This window comes from Episyrphus balteatus, chromosome 1, assembly GCF_945859705.1.
Source record: "Episyrphus balteatus chromosome 1, idEpiBalt1.1, whole genome shotgun sequence".
Lineage (NCBI taxonomy): Eukaryota > Metazoa > Arthropoda > Insecta > Diptera > Syrphidae > Episyrphus > Episyrphus balteatus.
Window position 1 is genome coordinate 123,829,054 of NC_079134.1, and position 13,638 is coordinate 123,842,691.

Sequence of the window (13,638 nt, forward strand, 5' to 3'; positions counted from 1 at the left end):
GTGCTTTTAGTTTTTATCCATCATCTAGCTGGACTGTTTTTTTTATTGTTTTCCGGTAGCAAAATGCTACCAGTATTGAGAACGGAAAAACTTTGACAGAATTTAAATCCGCTCGCTTTGCCAAACATTTGTGAATTCTCAAAACGTGGTCGAATACGGATTTCGGAACAACGAAAATTATAGAATTCGAATTAAAATCACAATGGCCGCGTTGTTTAGAAATCAAAGAATACAATGCGGTTATACTTATGAAACACTGAAAATTTTTTTTGTTCCTGAAAATCGGAGACTAAAAAAATGTTTGCCATAAAATAAAAAATATACTAGATCTCTAACCATTTAAATTGAATTTTGCATGATGCAGTTACACTTATCCATATCCCTACTATACAACCCTATTCTGATATTCGATCCACGGGAGAATTATTAGGTTCACATGAAAATTCACTTCAAATTGGCTTTAAAAAACTACTATATTTTAGGAAAAACTGTATTCAAGGGCATCTTTTGTTAGACTTTCATGTGAACCGGATAGCAGAATAGGACTGACAAATATTTTTATTTTAAAAATATATTGTGGAAAGACATATCATATCGTGGGCACAACGCCAAAACCACGAATCTGCAAATTTGTAGTTTTGAGAAAAACGGCTTTAAAGTTTTGGAAACTCATGCAATCTTATGGAAACGCGTGCAACGTAAATTGATATTTTAGGCTTCTAAACAACAGATGGAGGATTGGGGTCGATGCAGTGAATAGAGGTACCGATAACAAGTTAAATGACGCATTAAAGTGAAAATGGCCAAAAATGCAGATTCGCGGTTTTGGCTTTGTGCCGACGATATATGCTATACCCCATGAAGGAGCAAGGCTTAGTGTTGTGACTAACAGTTTTTGAATTGTTTAATTAATTTGAAAGAATGAAAGGGAGCTACAATTTATCGTTTGAGTCCGAACGGTTAAGCAGAGATTCATTTCCTGGAAACTTTGTCAATTCCTCGCAAGAGGTACTACTCCTTAAAAAAAACTTTTTATTTTTAGGTGTTTTAGGATGAGAATCAAAACCAGTCCTCTGGGTTCATAGACCATTGCACTAACCATCGCGCCAAGTTATTCTACATAAATATTTTTATTACTCGAATAAATACACTTAAAATTGGCCAGACAGTTGTGCTTTGACCATTTTCAGTTTAGACCATTACTTATAGGGATTTTCAGTTAAACTAATGCGAGTCTATTAATGAAATTAAGTAATGCTTTTCATATTTGTGCGCTAAAATTGTACGGGGGAATTCTTTTGTCAGCGTTCTAAAAATGTTCGAAATGTGAAAAAAGCTATATATGATCTATTTACACCAATCCTAAAAGAAGCACATACTAACTTAATTTTTGTTTGTATGTGAAAATGTTAAATTAACAAAATACCAAATCAAAACAAATTTTATTTCCTTTTTTGCATGCATTTTTTATATGTTTTTTGATTGTTTTAAAAATGGATTGTTTTGGTTAATTGTATGTGAGTTAACTTAAATAGTTAAAAAATTCAAGTCAACAAATAAGAAAAAGCAATTTAAGGAAACAAATAATAAAGAAAATTAACACAAAAAGTTAACTAACTTACCCGGCGGGATGAGTTATGAATTCTGCCGTCCATCTAATGACGAACCATAAAAAACCAAAGAAATAATGATAAAAATAATAAATCATGCAAGAATTTATCAATTTTGTGTAGCACTGATTGAGGATGATTTAAATGAAGAACTGTTTTTTTAGTTTGTTTTGTGCACATAAAAACAAGAAATTTCTGCAATAAGTGGATAATTTTGCAAAAAAGATGCAAATGAAGATAAGATGTTTTGAAAAAAATACGATATTGGTAATCGGTCGACATAAAAAAAGAAACCATATTCCTAGCAATAAAAACGTCTTGTTAAACCGCTAAGTTAAATCCTATTGGCTAGTCTTTTTCGAAAAAATTGAAGAACTCAAAAATGTTATATGGGATCTTTTTCCGATTATTTATTTAATAATCATGAGCACTTTCATTTTGATAATAAGAAAATAATTTATACATTAATCCATACTAGCCGACCCCGCACTCAAAATTCGAGTGCCAATTGTAACTTTTATTTATGCTCAAATAAGCACACTATATAAATCACTTTATTTACTACTAAGAATATGCAACACTTAATTTTATTCGAAATTCGAGAATTTCTTCGAAGGTTCTCGTCTTTGCTTTTAGAAGTTTACACTTCGAGAAGGGAGAGGGCGTGGTACAGCACAATTGTTTTTGTTTTTTCCTCAATTTTAACTTATTGTTTTTATCTATTTCGGTAAAAAAAAAATAAACAAAGTATACATTCTGCACATCTAGATAAAATTTCCTATCGTTCGGTATATAATTTATGCCCCTTCGGTTTTTGTGGGCCGCTTATTTTGTACCACAAAATAAGTGTTTGTCGTTTTATTATATGATTCTTACACACAATATAAACTCATCTGGGGGGAACCGGATATATCTTTTTCGTGGTCATAAAATCGCATTTTTTTTTATGGACACAATTTGTTGGGACAATCGGCGCGGTTTTCACTCGTTTCAGATTAACTTTATCAATAATAAAAATAAATAAATGAGCATCTTTAAGTTATTGTGGGTTAAAGTGCACTTTTTCTTCAAAGCTGGGGTTAACATAATGTTAATTTATACATGGATTTTTATCTATAAACTGAGTGCTCAACCACAATTATAAACTAAACAGAATGTTTACTATATTGTTTTTTATAAAATATTTTAAAATATGTATGTGTTGGGGTTATTTTGTTTTGTTCTAATTTCATTTTTCTGCCAATGAAGTATGGTTCTAGAAAAAGTTGGGCATAAATTATAATTTTTAGCTCTTTCTAATTGAATTTTTAATATTCTCAAACATTTTGTATGAAAAACAGCGGGTTATTTTTACACTTTCATTTTCTGTGTCCTATTTGTAAGTTTTCTTATGCCCAAACACATTTCAAATTCTGCTATCTAATTCACTTGAACATCTAAAATAAGAAGCGTCTAAATGGATGTCAAAATTTAATTTAAACAGCGTTTGGCAAGAACTTCGATGGACCTTTTCCAACAGTGTCTGTAAATGAACAGGTTTATCATTTCGTAATTCGTTTATCGCCAAACGATATCGTTCGTGCTAATTTCCGTAACTTCAATAATCACTATACTCGAAATCAACGCAAATAAAAGGCCGTAAAACTGAAGCATACACAAAATTAAACACGATTCAGTAAGATTATCATATTCAGTCTTTTTGTAATTGTTTAAGATTCGTGCTCATTTCTCTCACTAACAATTAACCATTGCTTTGCACGTGCAATAAATATACATATCTGCCAAATGATTGTGCTCATTTTTTTCATAAAATTTCGCACAGAACAACCCATGCAACTAACAAATTCAAATATTTATGTGCTCTGTTTATGTTTGGTAAATGAGTTATTTTGCTTTTGTGTATAACTTTTATATGTAAAGAAATAAAGATACAAACTCACCTGATGAATGGGTTGATGAATCATATTGTGATGACCAGTTGGCATCGGCTGAAGGTACATTCCATAGGGTTGAGCCGAAGTTCCACCAGCAGTCTGTGTATTCGGCATATTAAATGGGGGTGGTGTACCAGAGTGGAAATTTTGCTTCTCATACGACTAAATCAATAAATTGTTATTTAAATGTTTGATGCCCATTTAAGGAAGTTTTTTTTTTAGAAACTTACGTTGACTTTATTTAATGCGACATGACCCTTTCCATACATAGAGGATGTAATGTCGGAACCAGTTCCGGCTTGTGGTGGATTTGTTACATTTTGTGATTTAGTCTGTTGATTAACACTTGATGGGTACGCTCCCTTGGTATAGTCCTGTGTAGCCTGTGAAAGAGCATCATAGCTAGCCGAACCATATCCAGTATTGTAGGACGGTTTAGGGAATTGACCACCGGATGCTGTATTAGCAGCTGGAATTTGCTGCTGCAAATTCAAACACAAAATAATATTTTTTACATTTAATTAAATGTGAAATTTAAACTACCGGATAAATAGCTGGTGTGCCATATTGGAAACCGCCGGGCATCATATTGCCTCCATAAAAGTATGCATAAGGAACGTTAAGCAATGGAGCAGTAGATCCCGCTTGTTGCGACATCGTACTTGACACCTATTCAAATGGTTGATATTATTATTATTTTTTTTGTTTAATATTTTGCATTTAAATAAAACTTACACCACTTACATTACTAACAGGGCTAGAGTTATTGTCAGTTCTGGCGAAACGACCATCAGTCATTGTTGAATATGCAACAGAGCCCAAATTGTCACGTACACCGGCTGCACCTAAGCTTGTTGGCGTGTAATTCAGATCGTAGTACCCCTGCTGATAAAATGAACGCAAAATAAAGGGCAAACATTAATACAGGTCATTAATTAAATAGAAGAAAAAAAGAGAGAGAAATGGAAATGCGAATTAATTAAGATCAGTGACACACGAAAGCGAAGCGTGAACTCGTGTTTCCCTGATCTTAGTTGTTAAAGCGAAGAATTCTTTTTTTTTTTTTAGTATAACACTAAAATAAATAAAATGGACCAAAAGCAAGATTCAGGACACAAGATAAAAAAATGTCGAAAATTTTGTTATACATATATTTCATTTTATATGAAGGTCGAAGAAGAAGAGGAGTTTGTTATTAAATGATTTCTGCTGATGAAAAAGAGGGTTAATTTTTAGTTTTTTTTTTTTAGGATTTCGTTATTTAAAATTTTCGTTTTAGGCAAAAAATTTTGACACGAAAAAATGAGTGAAATAGTGACGTGCATTATGTGTGAATGTGTGTGTTGTTTTTTTTTTTTAATGTGTGTGTTGTCATTTGCATTTTAGCAGCAGGAACTCACCACATGTGGCACTCTCTGTTGCATCATTTGTAAATCCTCGTAAGAATATACTGGTTGCTGATAGTAGGGCAATCCAGTCTGAATATATTGACTAACCATTTGGATGTTTTGCGGCACCATTCCAGCACTGTTCTTGTTGGCATTGGTGGCTGAGTTTGTTACTTTTGTATTTGTCAAACCTAACGATGGTGAGCTCATACTGTTTGTAGTCGCTGTTGAACTGGGGACAACTGAACTTACAGTGCTACTAACAACGGTGCTTGCTGCTACACTTGAAACGCTATAAATAAAATTTTAATTGATTAATTTCAATTGCAGTTATAAATATAAATTTTTAGTTATTGTATTAAAGTTACAAAATAAATTATTAAATAACTAATGACTTCAGTAAAATAAATAGTACAGTTTGCCGAGATTGAAACAACTGTGCAACCTCATACTCACCCTTTTTTAAGGCTCAAAAAAAGTAAAATTTCAGACTATGGTCAGCGCATATCTAACACTAAAAATCTTTTAAATAACAAGACAAAATATCAAATCAAGCTACACCATTATGCTTTAAAGCTTTCCCAAACTGATAAAGTCAAAACTTTTCATAAATAAAATAGTTAGTGTATCTTATATAAATAACAAGGCACTTTGCTTGAAAAGATAAGCATTTTCTTGGTGTTCTAAGGAACTTTTCAAGAACATAAATGGATTGGCGATACACTTATGAAAGTAGCATTACATTTTAATTAATCCTATGAAGTTAAAACCATCTGCTGCAAACAATGTCTATGAAAGCAAAACTAAGGTAACCGCTTTTAGTCAATAGATGGCTCCATCGGCAGGTTCACTTTGAAAAACCGTCATGAACCCATTACAGATAAAAGGTGATCAACATTTTTGACATATTAGTGATAGTGTATTGGTGTGTGAAAATGCTTCATTTTGTGTCAAATAATCTCCATTTGCAGGAAGTGTTCATTTTGTCTTTTATTCAACGAGGAAGTTACTTTAAAGATGATGATTGCGATGATGACTGTCCGTATGAATGAAGACCAAAAATCTTTAAACACGTTGATGACACCATCACTTAGGCATGGTATAGAATTGAGTTGATACGATTGCCTACACTCAAAAATTAAAAAGTAGGTAGGTATCGATCGGCAACACATTGAATGATTCATTTGGAACCATTTTCACAGTAAAAGTTGAATTTTCATAAAAATAAAGAAACTTGGCTACGAGCCTTGCTTTGAATATTACGTATGCAAATTAAAAACGTTGACGCCGGTTTCGAGAAGTTTGCTATAAAATAAAACAAAAACTTTCAAAATTCAATAAAAAATTTGGTGAATCTGTCCACCTGTTTAGATGGACGCAAATCGATATACCCGTTTGAACAGGGTGTACAGATGGACTCACAACGTGACGCGACGAAAAATGTGACTTGTCCGTCATAGTACGGTTAGTTTTGTTAGAAACTTCGATTTTTCTGAACACGAAACTTTTTTTTTAATGCATTCACCCAGGTTTTAAAATTTGTTTTCTTTCTTAATGTTGTTTTCAAAACGTTTCTAAGTGAAGTTAAAAAAAATTATTGAAAATATAACTTTGTTGTGGAAAACTAGGACTTAACTTCGATAGAAATAAATTTACATTTATATAGATTTCGATTTTTGATTTATTATAAAAAGTTTTTGCGGATAGGAAATAAGTAACTGTTGGTCTTTTCAAGTTCAATTTTATAAATGCTCCATTACTATACTCTGTCCAACAAAAATTGTCAGTACAGGACCAAACGATTTCACAAAAGTACAAATGCCCCTGAAATACATAAGTAAACCACAGACGTGCCATGGCATTGTTGTTGTTATTTCTTTATCAAGCGACGTACATCCTCCTATGACCTATCTGCCACACGATCGGTGACTGAAACTCATTCAACAAGGGTGCGCAATAAAAATATTCATAATACATAAGAGTTACCATTGGTAAACTTCCTTCATAAAATACTCCCTTTTTCTATTGTTTTTGTAAAAGAGCTTTCAGGATTATAGCTTTTTTTAAGCTTTTAAAACGAAAAAAGACGTTAGTGTTGTCGTGTGGTTGGTGGCTTTCTGTTTTTCTTTTGTTTCGAAAACAATTAATGTTAACATTTGAACATGCGCTGCAATGGTCTTTCAGGGAAAATCTTTTGCCGGACGTGTTGCGTCGGGATGTTTCTTGAATAAGTAAATTGCAGAAAGTCACTTTATTACACCTTGGTGGTGTGGAAAAAGATAGTTTTTTCTTTTTTTTTTTTAATTTGTTATTGTGAAATTTTACCAACAAAGGGGTAAAGCTGGTACTTTTTTGATCAAACTTGAAACATTTTTATGCAAAGTGCGGCATCGCTATGAGAGCTTTTGTTGTAATAGACTTATGCCTTAAACATGATGCAGAGTGAGATGCAAACGTCCTTTCTTACCTGTACTGACAATTTTTGTTGGACAGAGTATAAATATTTTGTTATTTTAACCATTTTTCCCTAGCTGTTTAATTGTACTCTTTATAACCGGATTACTTTCATTTTATTTCACTTATAGTTTTGTTTTTCCTAGGAAGTACAAAAACCTAAGTACCTACATTAACAATATCAAAAAACATTTGTTTGTTTGTGGATAAAAAAGAAATAATAAAACAAAAAATCGTAACACACGCAAAAATAGTTTTTGTTTGCAACTCTAAAATTTAATCCAAAAATAAAATAACATGCAGATTTAAAGATGTTTCTTTTTGTTTGTTTTCAATCTTACCTTTCATAGTGGGAGCTAGACGATGTAGTAGAAGTATCCTTCAGTTTAGCACTACTAAAGTTACTGTACTGAGATGATGAAGTGCTTGTGCTACCAGTGAACCTATATGTGATGCGATTTGATTTTTAGTAAGTTAATTGGGTCACACAATAAAAAATAAAAATAATGCAATTGAAATTAAAAGAAAGTGCTAGAAAATTTGTTAAGACATTAGCCTTGAAACGGAAAAAAAATAGAAGTTTTACATATCAGATACATTTTACAAAAACAACTTAGTTTTTTGAAGAGAAAGATCCAAAGGTAAATATTATTCAAAAAAAAAAAAAAAAAAACTTATAAGAAAATACCATGCAGAAAAGTAGGTACATAAGTATTTAAAATTAATTTATTATTTGAAATCCTTGTCAATTGTTTTTGTGTTTGTGATTTGATATTTGTCAGCTCGTATTGAAGCTACGAGTATAGGATTGAGCTGCTGAATTTGCAGTTTACACGAATATGGTGTCGTCTGCATGATGGTTAGGAGATTGTTGATTTTGCACATTTTTGGATACCACTCACGAGCAATGCCTCCATACAACGTATGGCGATTGTAAATTTTGAAACATAGTATTCTTATGTATGAATAGGAAAACTCAGAACAATTGCGAGAAAAACAAAAAATAAAGTCCACTTAAAGAAAGAATACTCAATTAAAAGGAAATTGAATAAAACTATTTTTATTTATGTAGGTCGAAGGCAAGAAGCTCTATATTGTAATTGAGCTGAATTTTCCTTAAAAAAAATATACTGACATAAACAAAAATCTAAACAAATGATGAGTGACTTTTCAAAAGTCCACATTTCAACGCTTATTTTAACAAACCCATGTTAATTAAAAATAGCAAATTGATTCCACAAATTGGGCTCTGAAAACCGACGAAAATTTAAAATCGTATGAAAAAATCATAATTTTTTTTCGATTTTCTGAGAAGTGACAACCAGTGTTTTAACCACCTTTCGAAAAGTATTTTTCTTCCACTAATTTTAGGGTTTTACTTCATTCTTCCGTCAATTTTCTGGGAATTGTGCTATTTATAATTAAAAAATCTTTCGATGAATCATCATTATCATTATTTTTTATCGTTTCAGCTTCTGCTCCTAAACATTTAATTTGCAAATTGTTTAAACTTCAGCTTTTCACGGAGTTTTGTGAAATATTCACATGGATTTTGAAAGGGGTTACGTATGCTTATGTTTTAAGATTGTAATTTGACAACCAAATTAAAAACATGGTAAACCTCTTAATTATGTATACGTAAAAAAAAAATAAAAATAAAACAAAGATATTTTATATAATTTGGAATGTTTGATGGAAATGAGAGTGAAGCCAAATTACTTTTTTATATTTTACTGACTTACTTGTTATCCCATCAATTTACATTAAATCATATGTTTTCATAGTGGAATCATTTTTGAAAAATTATTATTTTATAATAATACAAATCACAAGTAAAACAACTGAACAATAATGTAAAAAAAAATAAAACAGAAGCTTATAGAAGATTTTGAAGTAACATTAATACACAAAACCAACTTAAAAGAATAAATCAACGAACATAAAAAGGTAAATTAAAAACTTGTTAAAATATAAATTGTACATACCCTGTGTTATTTGAAAGACCAGTACCGCCATAAATACTTTGATTATTTTGGTACGCATTTTGTTGTGATGGGTAAGCCGATGTTGTCTGATTGCTTTGGTACTGGCTGGATAAATACCCGGCATTGGAATTTGCACTGTTAATGGTTTAGGGGAAAAAGAACAAAAATATTTTGGGGTGTTCTAGTAAACTTGTTAAGTTATTAGATAAAAACAAAAGAAAATCCATTTTCAATTAGAAAAGTTAGTTAAACAAAAAAGTAGGTGTAAGAATATTTTTAGACTGCTTGTGGATTACAATGTGCTTACAAAAATTGACTGTAGAAACTCTCGAATTAATTTGAAACGTTAAAATTCATTAGGAACATATTTAAGCTCTTTCCACACGTAACCGGCCGCCGGAGTTGCTTGGAAAACATTCTTATGGGCGCTTTCACACGAACAAATCGAAAACCAAAGTAAAAAAAAACGGTAGTCGGTGCAAGTAAGCCGGTCGCTAGCTGTCTGTGAAATGGGTCTTAGATCCAAGAGTAGAAAATATTGAGATGAAATCCTGAAACCATGGGAGCCTTTCTTACTGTTTAATTATACCTATACTTAATTAAGGTACAATTCGAGTTATTATGCGTCAAAATTATTTTCCTACGCCCAAAAATTGAAATTTTTTTTATTACTGAATTATGTAAACGCAGTGACGCGAAAAACACAATAAAGTGCTTTTTTTATTTATTTAATCCCACGCTTGAGGCGGTGATGTGCTATTAATTCTACTTAATTCAGAAAATAAAAAAAAAATTACCCACAAGCAGCCTTTTTTCTCTATTAATGTTTCAAAAATAAGAGTAGGTATGCGAAAAAAAAAAACAAAACAGAATTCAATAGAAAAGAAATGATTTGTGAACACGTACCTGGCATTATTCACGGTACTGCTACTGCTTCCGCCTACGGGAATGTTTTGTGTTGAAACACTACTATTCACAGTGCTACCAGCAACAGAATTCGATGAATTATTTACAGAGGATACATTCGCCTGCTGCTGATAAGAATTCACAGAATTCTGATTATACGAATTGTAGTTATTCGACGGTGGTTGATAGGTACTGGCCGAAGAAGACTTGAAAAACAAATTTTGATTTTTTTTTTATAATTTCAATATTAAAACTTACTTGAACATTAGTGTAGCTAGCACTATTGTAACCTTGACCAGTAGCTGTCGGTTGGTAAGATGATGATTTGTTAGCAGATGAACTTGAATTGTATGAACTCTGATAACCAGCCGTACTTGATGTGTTCGATTGATTGTACGGATCATTTTTCGACAACTGATCTAACGAACTATTAGTTTGCGCGTTCATTGAACCTACACCGCCAGCATTTTGTTGTTGCTGAATATTCGAAGAGCTGCGTTGTGAATAACCCGATGTAAGGCTATCAGACTGTAAATAATATATATTGTCAATTGAAAAAAAATTGCCAACAAAATAATTAGAAAACAAAAAAATACATACCATTTGCGAGTTCTGCAATCCAGCGGACAAAACAGCTTGTTGCTGAGAATTTGCTTTGGATTGATAGTCATTTGAAACAACTTCCTGAGACTGGACAATTTGCTGATTATCAATTGTTGCCGAAGAATTGAATTTCTCCGGTAATGCATCAAAAGAGTCTTCAGTGCCAAAGTCCAGTCCACCAAATTGCACATCCAAATAACCAATGTTGTTAAGAGTATCACCTGGCATTTCCACAGCCGTTGATGGTATCTATAAATAAAAAAATATTTAAAATTGATTCATTGAAACAGAACCAAAGCCATAAAGAAATCCATCGTTATGTAACACGAAGAATAGATTAATATAAAAAATTAATAGCTTTATGTACATGGCTCATTTAACATACCTTCGAAGGTGGTGGCACCTTGGCTCTCGCTCTTCGCACAGCTGGTTGCGACGAAACATTCTGATCCCCAAATACTGTTGCATACGAAGTCGGATATTGCACAGACGAGTTTTGGTAAGAGTTCACATTACCCGCTTGCTGCGATACAGCAGCGGCTGCCACTGCCGCAGCAGCAGCTGCTGCTGCAGCCGCTGCATTCTGCGAGGTCAACGAATTGAAATACTGAGATTGTTCTGCTGAAAGAGTTGATGAACTCTTCATTTGCTGTGTTTCCAAGCTACTCATTCGCATGTTATGTCCAGCATTCGACGAATGAATGTCAGGGAACTGAGATGGATTAAGAGTCCCCGTTCCCGATACCGCAACACTCGAGTTGTTGTTCGCTACAGCACTGCTATATTGCTGAACCATATCATCGTTTCCTATATGAGATGACTGTTGCTGCGGCGGTTGTTGTTGTTGCTGCTGCTGAGTAGCACCAAGATGCAGCTCTAGCCCAGGTGGAGCCGACAACTCAGCACTTCCTCCAACAACGACAGCAGTTGTCTGGCTTTGCTGCAAATTACTCGTGGTAAAGACTTTACTATCCTTCAGCGAGCCGACATATTCCTCATTGTCCCAATCACCCCAAGCATCATCCTGCTGCTGCTGTTGTTGCTGCTGCTGCTTTTCGGCATTTGTGGCAATTGTATTATCCCACAACTCAACCTCTTGATGATCTTGATCTTGGTGCCTGGAGTTGTAGTTACTGCGACTACCTTGATCTCTTCCCATGCCGCGTTGCCCGAGACGACCACCACGACCGCCGCGTCCAACGTAACTTCCGCCACGACTGGAACCTCGACCACGGTTACCGCCACGGTACCCTCCTTCGCCACCACCACGACCAGAAGAATCTGCCAAATTTCTCTCGTTTTCCCGAGCCTCTCTACCACGCCCTACAAAAAATAGAAGGTATAAAAATGTATTTAATATAAAAAAAAAAATAAATATATTACAGCCCCGACTGTCGTTGCCACCACGTCCTCCACGTGTGCTGCTCCTATTACGAGATTTTTCTCTTTTATCCGTATTAGCATTGGCATCAGCCCAATCGCCTTCACCAGCATTTTCACTAGCTGAATTAGCAGCGCGACTCTTTTTCTTCTTTAAAGTTTCAAATGCTCCCTATAATCAGTTAATATCATCATTTTAGTATTCTCTCAAATATTGTATTTAATAAAAAGAAATCCTAACTCACCACTGGAAGTGTTTCTAACAAGAAAACAACAGCTCTTTCCAAATTATTATCGCACTCATACAATGCACAACACACTTCTTCCTCAGACCTCTGAGTCATTTCGATCAGTGTTGCGACCTTCTCAGGCATTTTTGGATCTTCTGCGACAGTATTAACTTCTGCGGCCTGGGCAATACGAATCTGGTCTAATGTTGGCTGTAATTTAAATTCATTGTTAGTAAATTTAATTTTTTTAAATTAAGATATTTTTTTTTTAATATTAACCTTTAGTACCTTTGGTTGTGATTTTTCTTTATCTGTTTTGCCTACATCACCTCTTTTATTAGATGTATCGCCACCACCAGAATTTGATTTTTTCTGATTGCGGCCGCCACCGCTGGATCGATTTTGTGTGCTCATGGTTATGTACACTGTATTTACAAGTTAGCTGTAAGGAAAATATTATATTAAATACATTTTATCATTTAAAGCTATGAAATGCAAGACTATGATTGGGTATCGTAATCTCAATTAAATTCAAGTCAATTATTTTGTATATGAGTGATAAAAGTCCAAAACTCATCAACATCGGTTTTTCGAAAACCAAACGAGTGGGATATATACAATTCGATTGTTTGACCCTATTTCAGTTCTTAAACGTCAAATGAAGAGGGTAAAAATAGAAAAAAAAAATCAGATTTAATATCGTCGGTGAAACCAGAAAAGTGTGTAACTCCATTTTAGCAAATTTTATAGGAGAGCAAAAAAACAAAATCCTTTTGAAGGCATTTGTATGAGTTTTCATTTTCTAATTTGCTTATAAAATAAAAACTATGAACTTTAACGGGATTCTGAGTTTAAGGAACGGTAGATATTAGGTTTGTCTAACAGATGGCATTCAAATCTAATTTTCAGAAAATTTGGAGTTACACACTTTTCTGGTTTCACCGACGATATGCTATTTGCCAGTTCAAACTAAAAAATATCGAATTGAGATTCAAATTTGTGGAATCTGGGGCCCTACTATGTAACTTTTTGCTACTTTCGCATTTGTTCGAAAGTGAATTTCAATTGTACTTCCAAGTCAAACTGCGTATCTTAATGAATAATACCAATCTCAATCTTCTAAATAAAACCCAATAAAAGATTTGACA

The 13,638-nt window shown here is 33.3% G+C and overlaps 1 protein-coding gene across 14 annotated transcripts in view; it reads right to left on the reverse strand.

Moving 5' to 3' along the window:
• Positions 1-13,638, reverse strand: part of LOC129907464 (protein lingerer) — a 30,391-nt gene that overhangs the window by 4,532 nt on the left and 12,221 nt on the right. For 3 of the 14 annotated variants that reach the window (XM_055983706.1, XM_055983702.1, XM_055983703.1), the window contains exons 2-15: positions 12,770-12,932; positions 12,506-12,700; positions 12,264-12,432; positions 11,266-12,203; positions 10,536-11,129; positions 10,278-10,483; positions 9,372-9,506; positions 7,728-7,829; positions 4,945-5,224; positions 4,280-4,429; positions 4,088-4,213; positions 3,775-4,026; positions 3,551-3,706; positions 1,623-1,655 (exon numbers count right to left, since the gene is read on the reverse strand). In XM_055983706.1, coding sequence (XP_055839681.1) covers positions 1,623-1,655; positions 3,551-3,706; positions 3,775-4,026; positions 4,088-4,213; positions 4,280-4,429; positions 4,945-5,224; positions 7,728-7,829; positions 9,372-9,506; positions 10,278-10,483; positions 10,536-11,129; positions 11,266-12,203; positions 12,264-12,432; positions 12,506-12,700; positions 12,770-12,904 — 3,471 coding nt within the window. In that variant the 5' untranslated portion in view covers positions 12,905-12,932. The remainder of the gene's footprint in view (positions 1-1,622; positions 1,656-3,550; positions 3,707-3,774; positions 4,027-4,087; positions 4,214-4,279; positions 4,430-4,944; positions 5,225-7,727; positions 7,830-9,371; positions 9,507-10,277; positions 10,484-10,535; positions 11,130-11,265; positions 12,204-12,263; positions 12,433-12,505; positions 12,701-12,769; positions 12,933-13,638) is intronic. The other 11 variants (XM_055983715.1, XM_055983710.1, XM_055983717.1 and 8 more) reach the window with 11 other exon arrangements.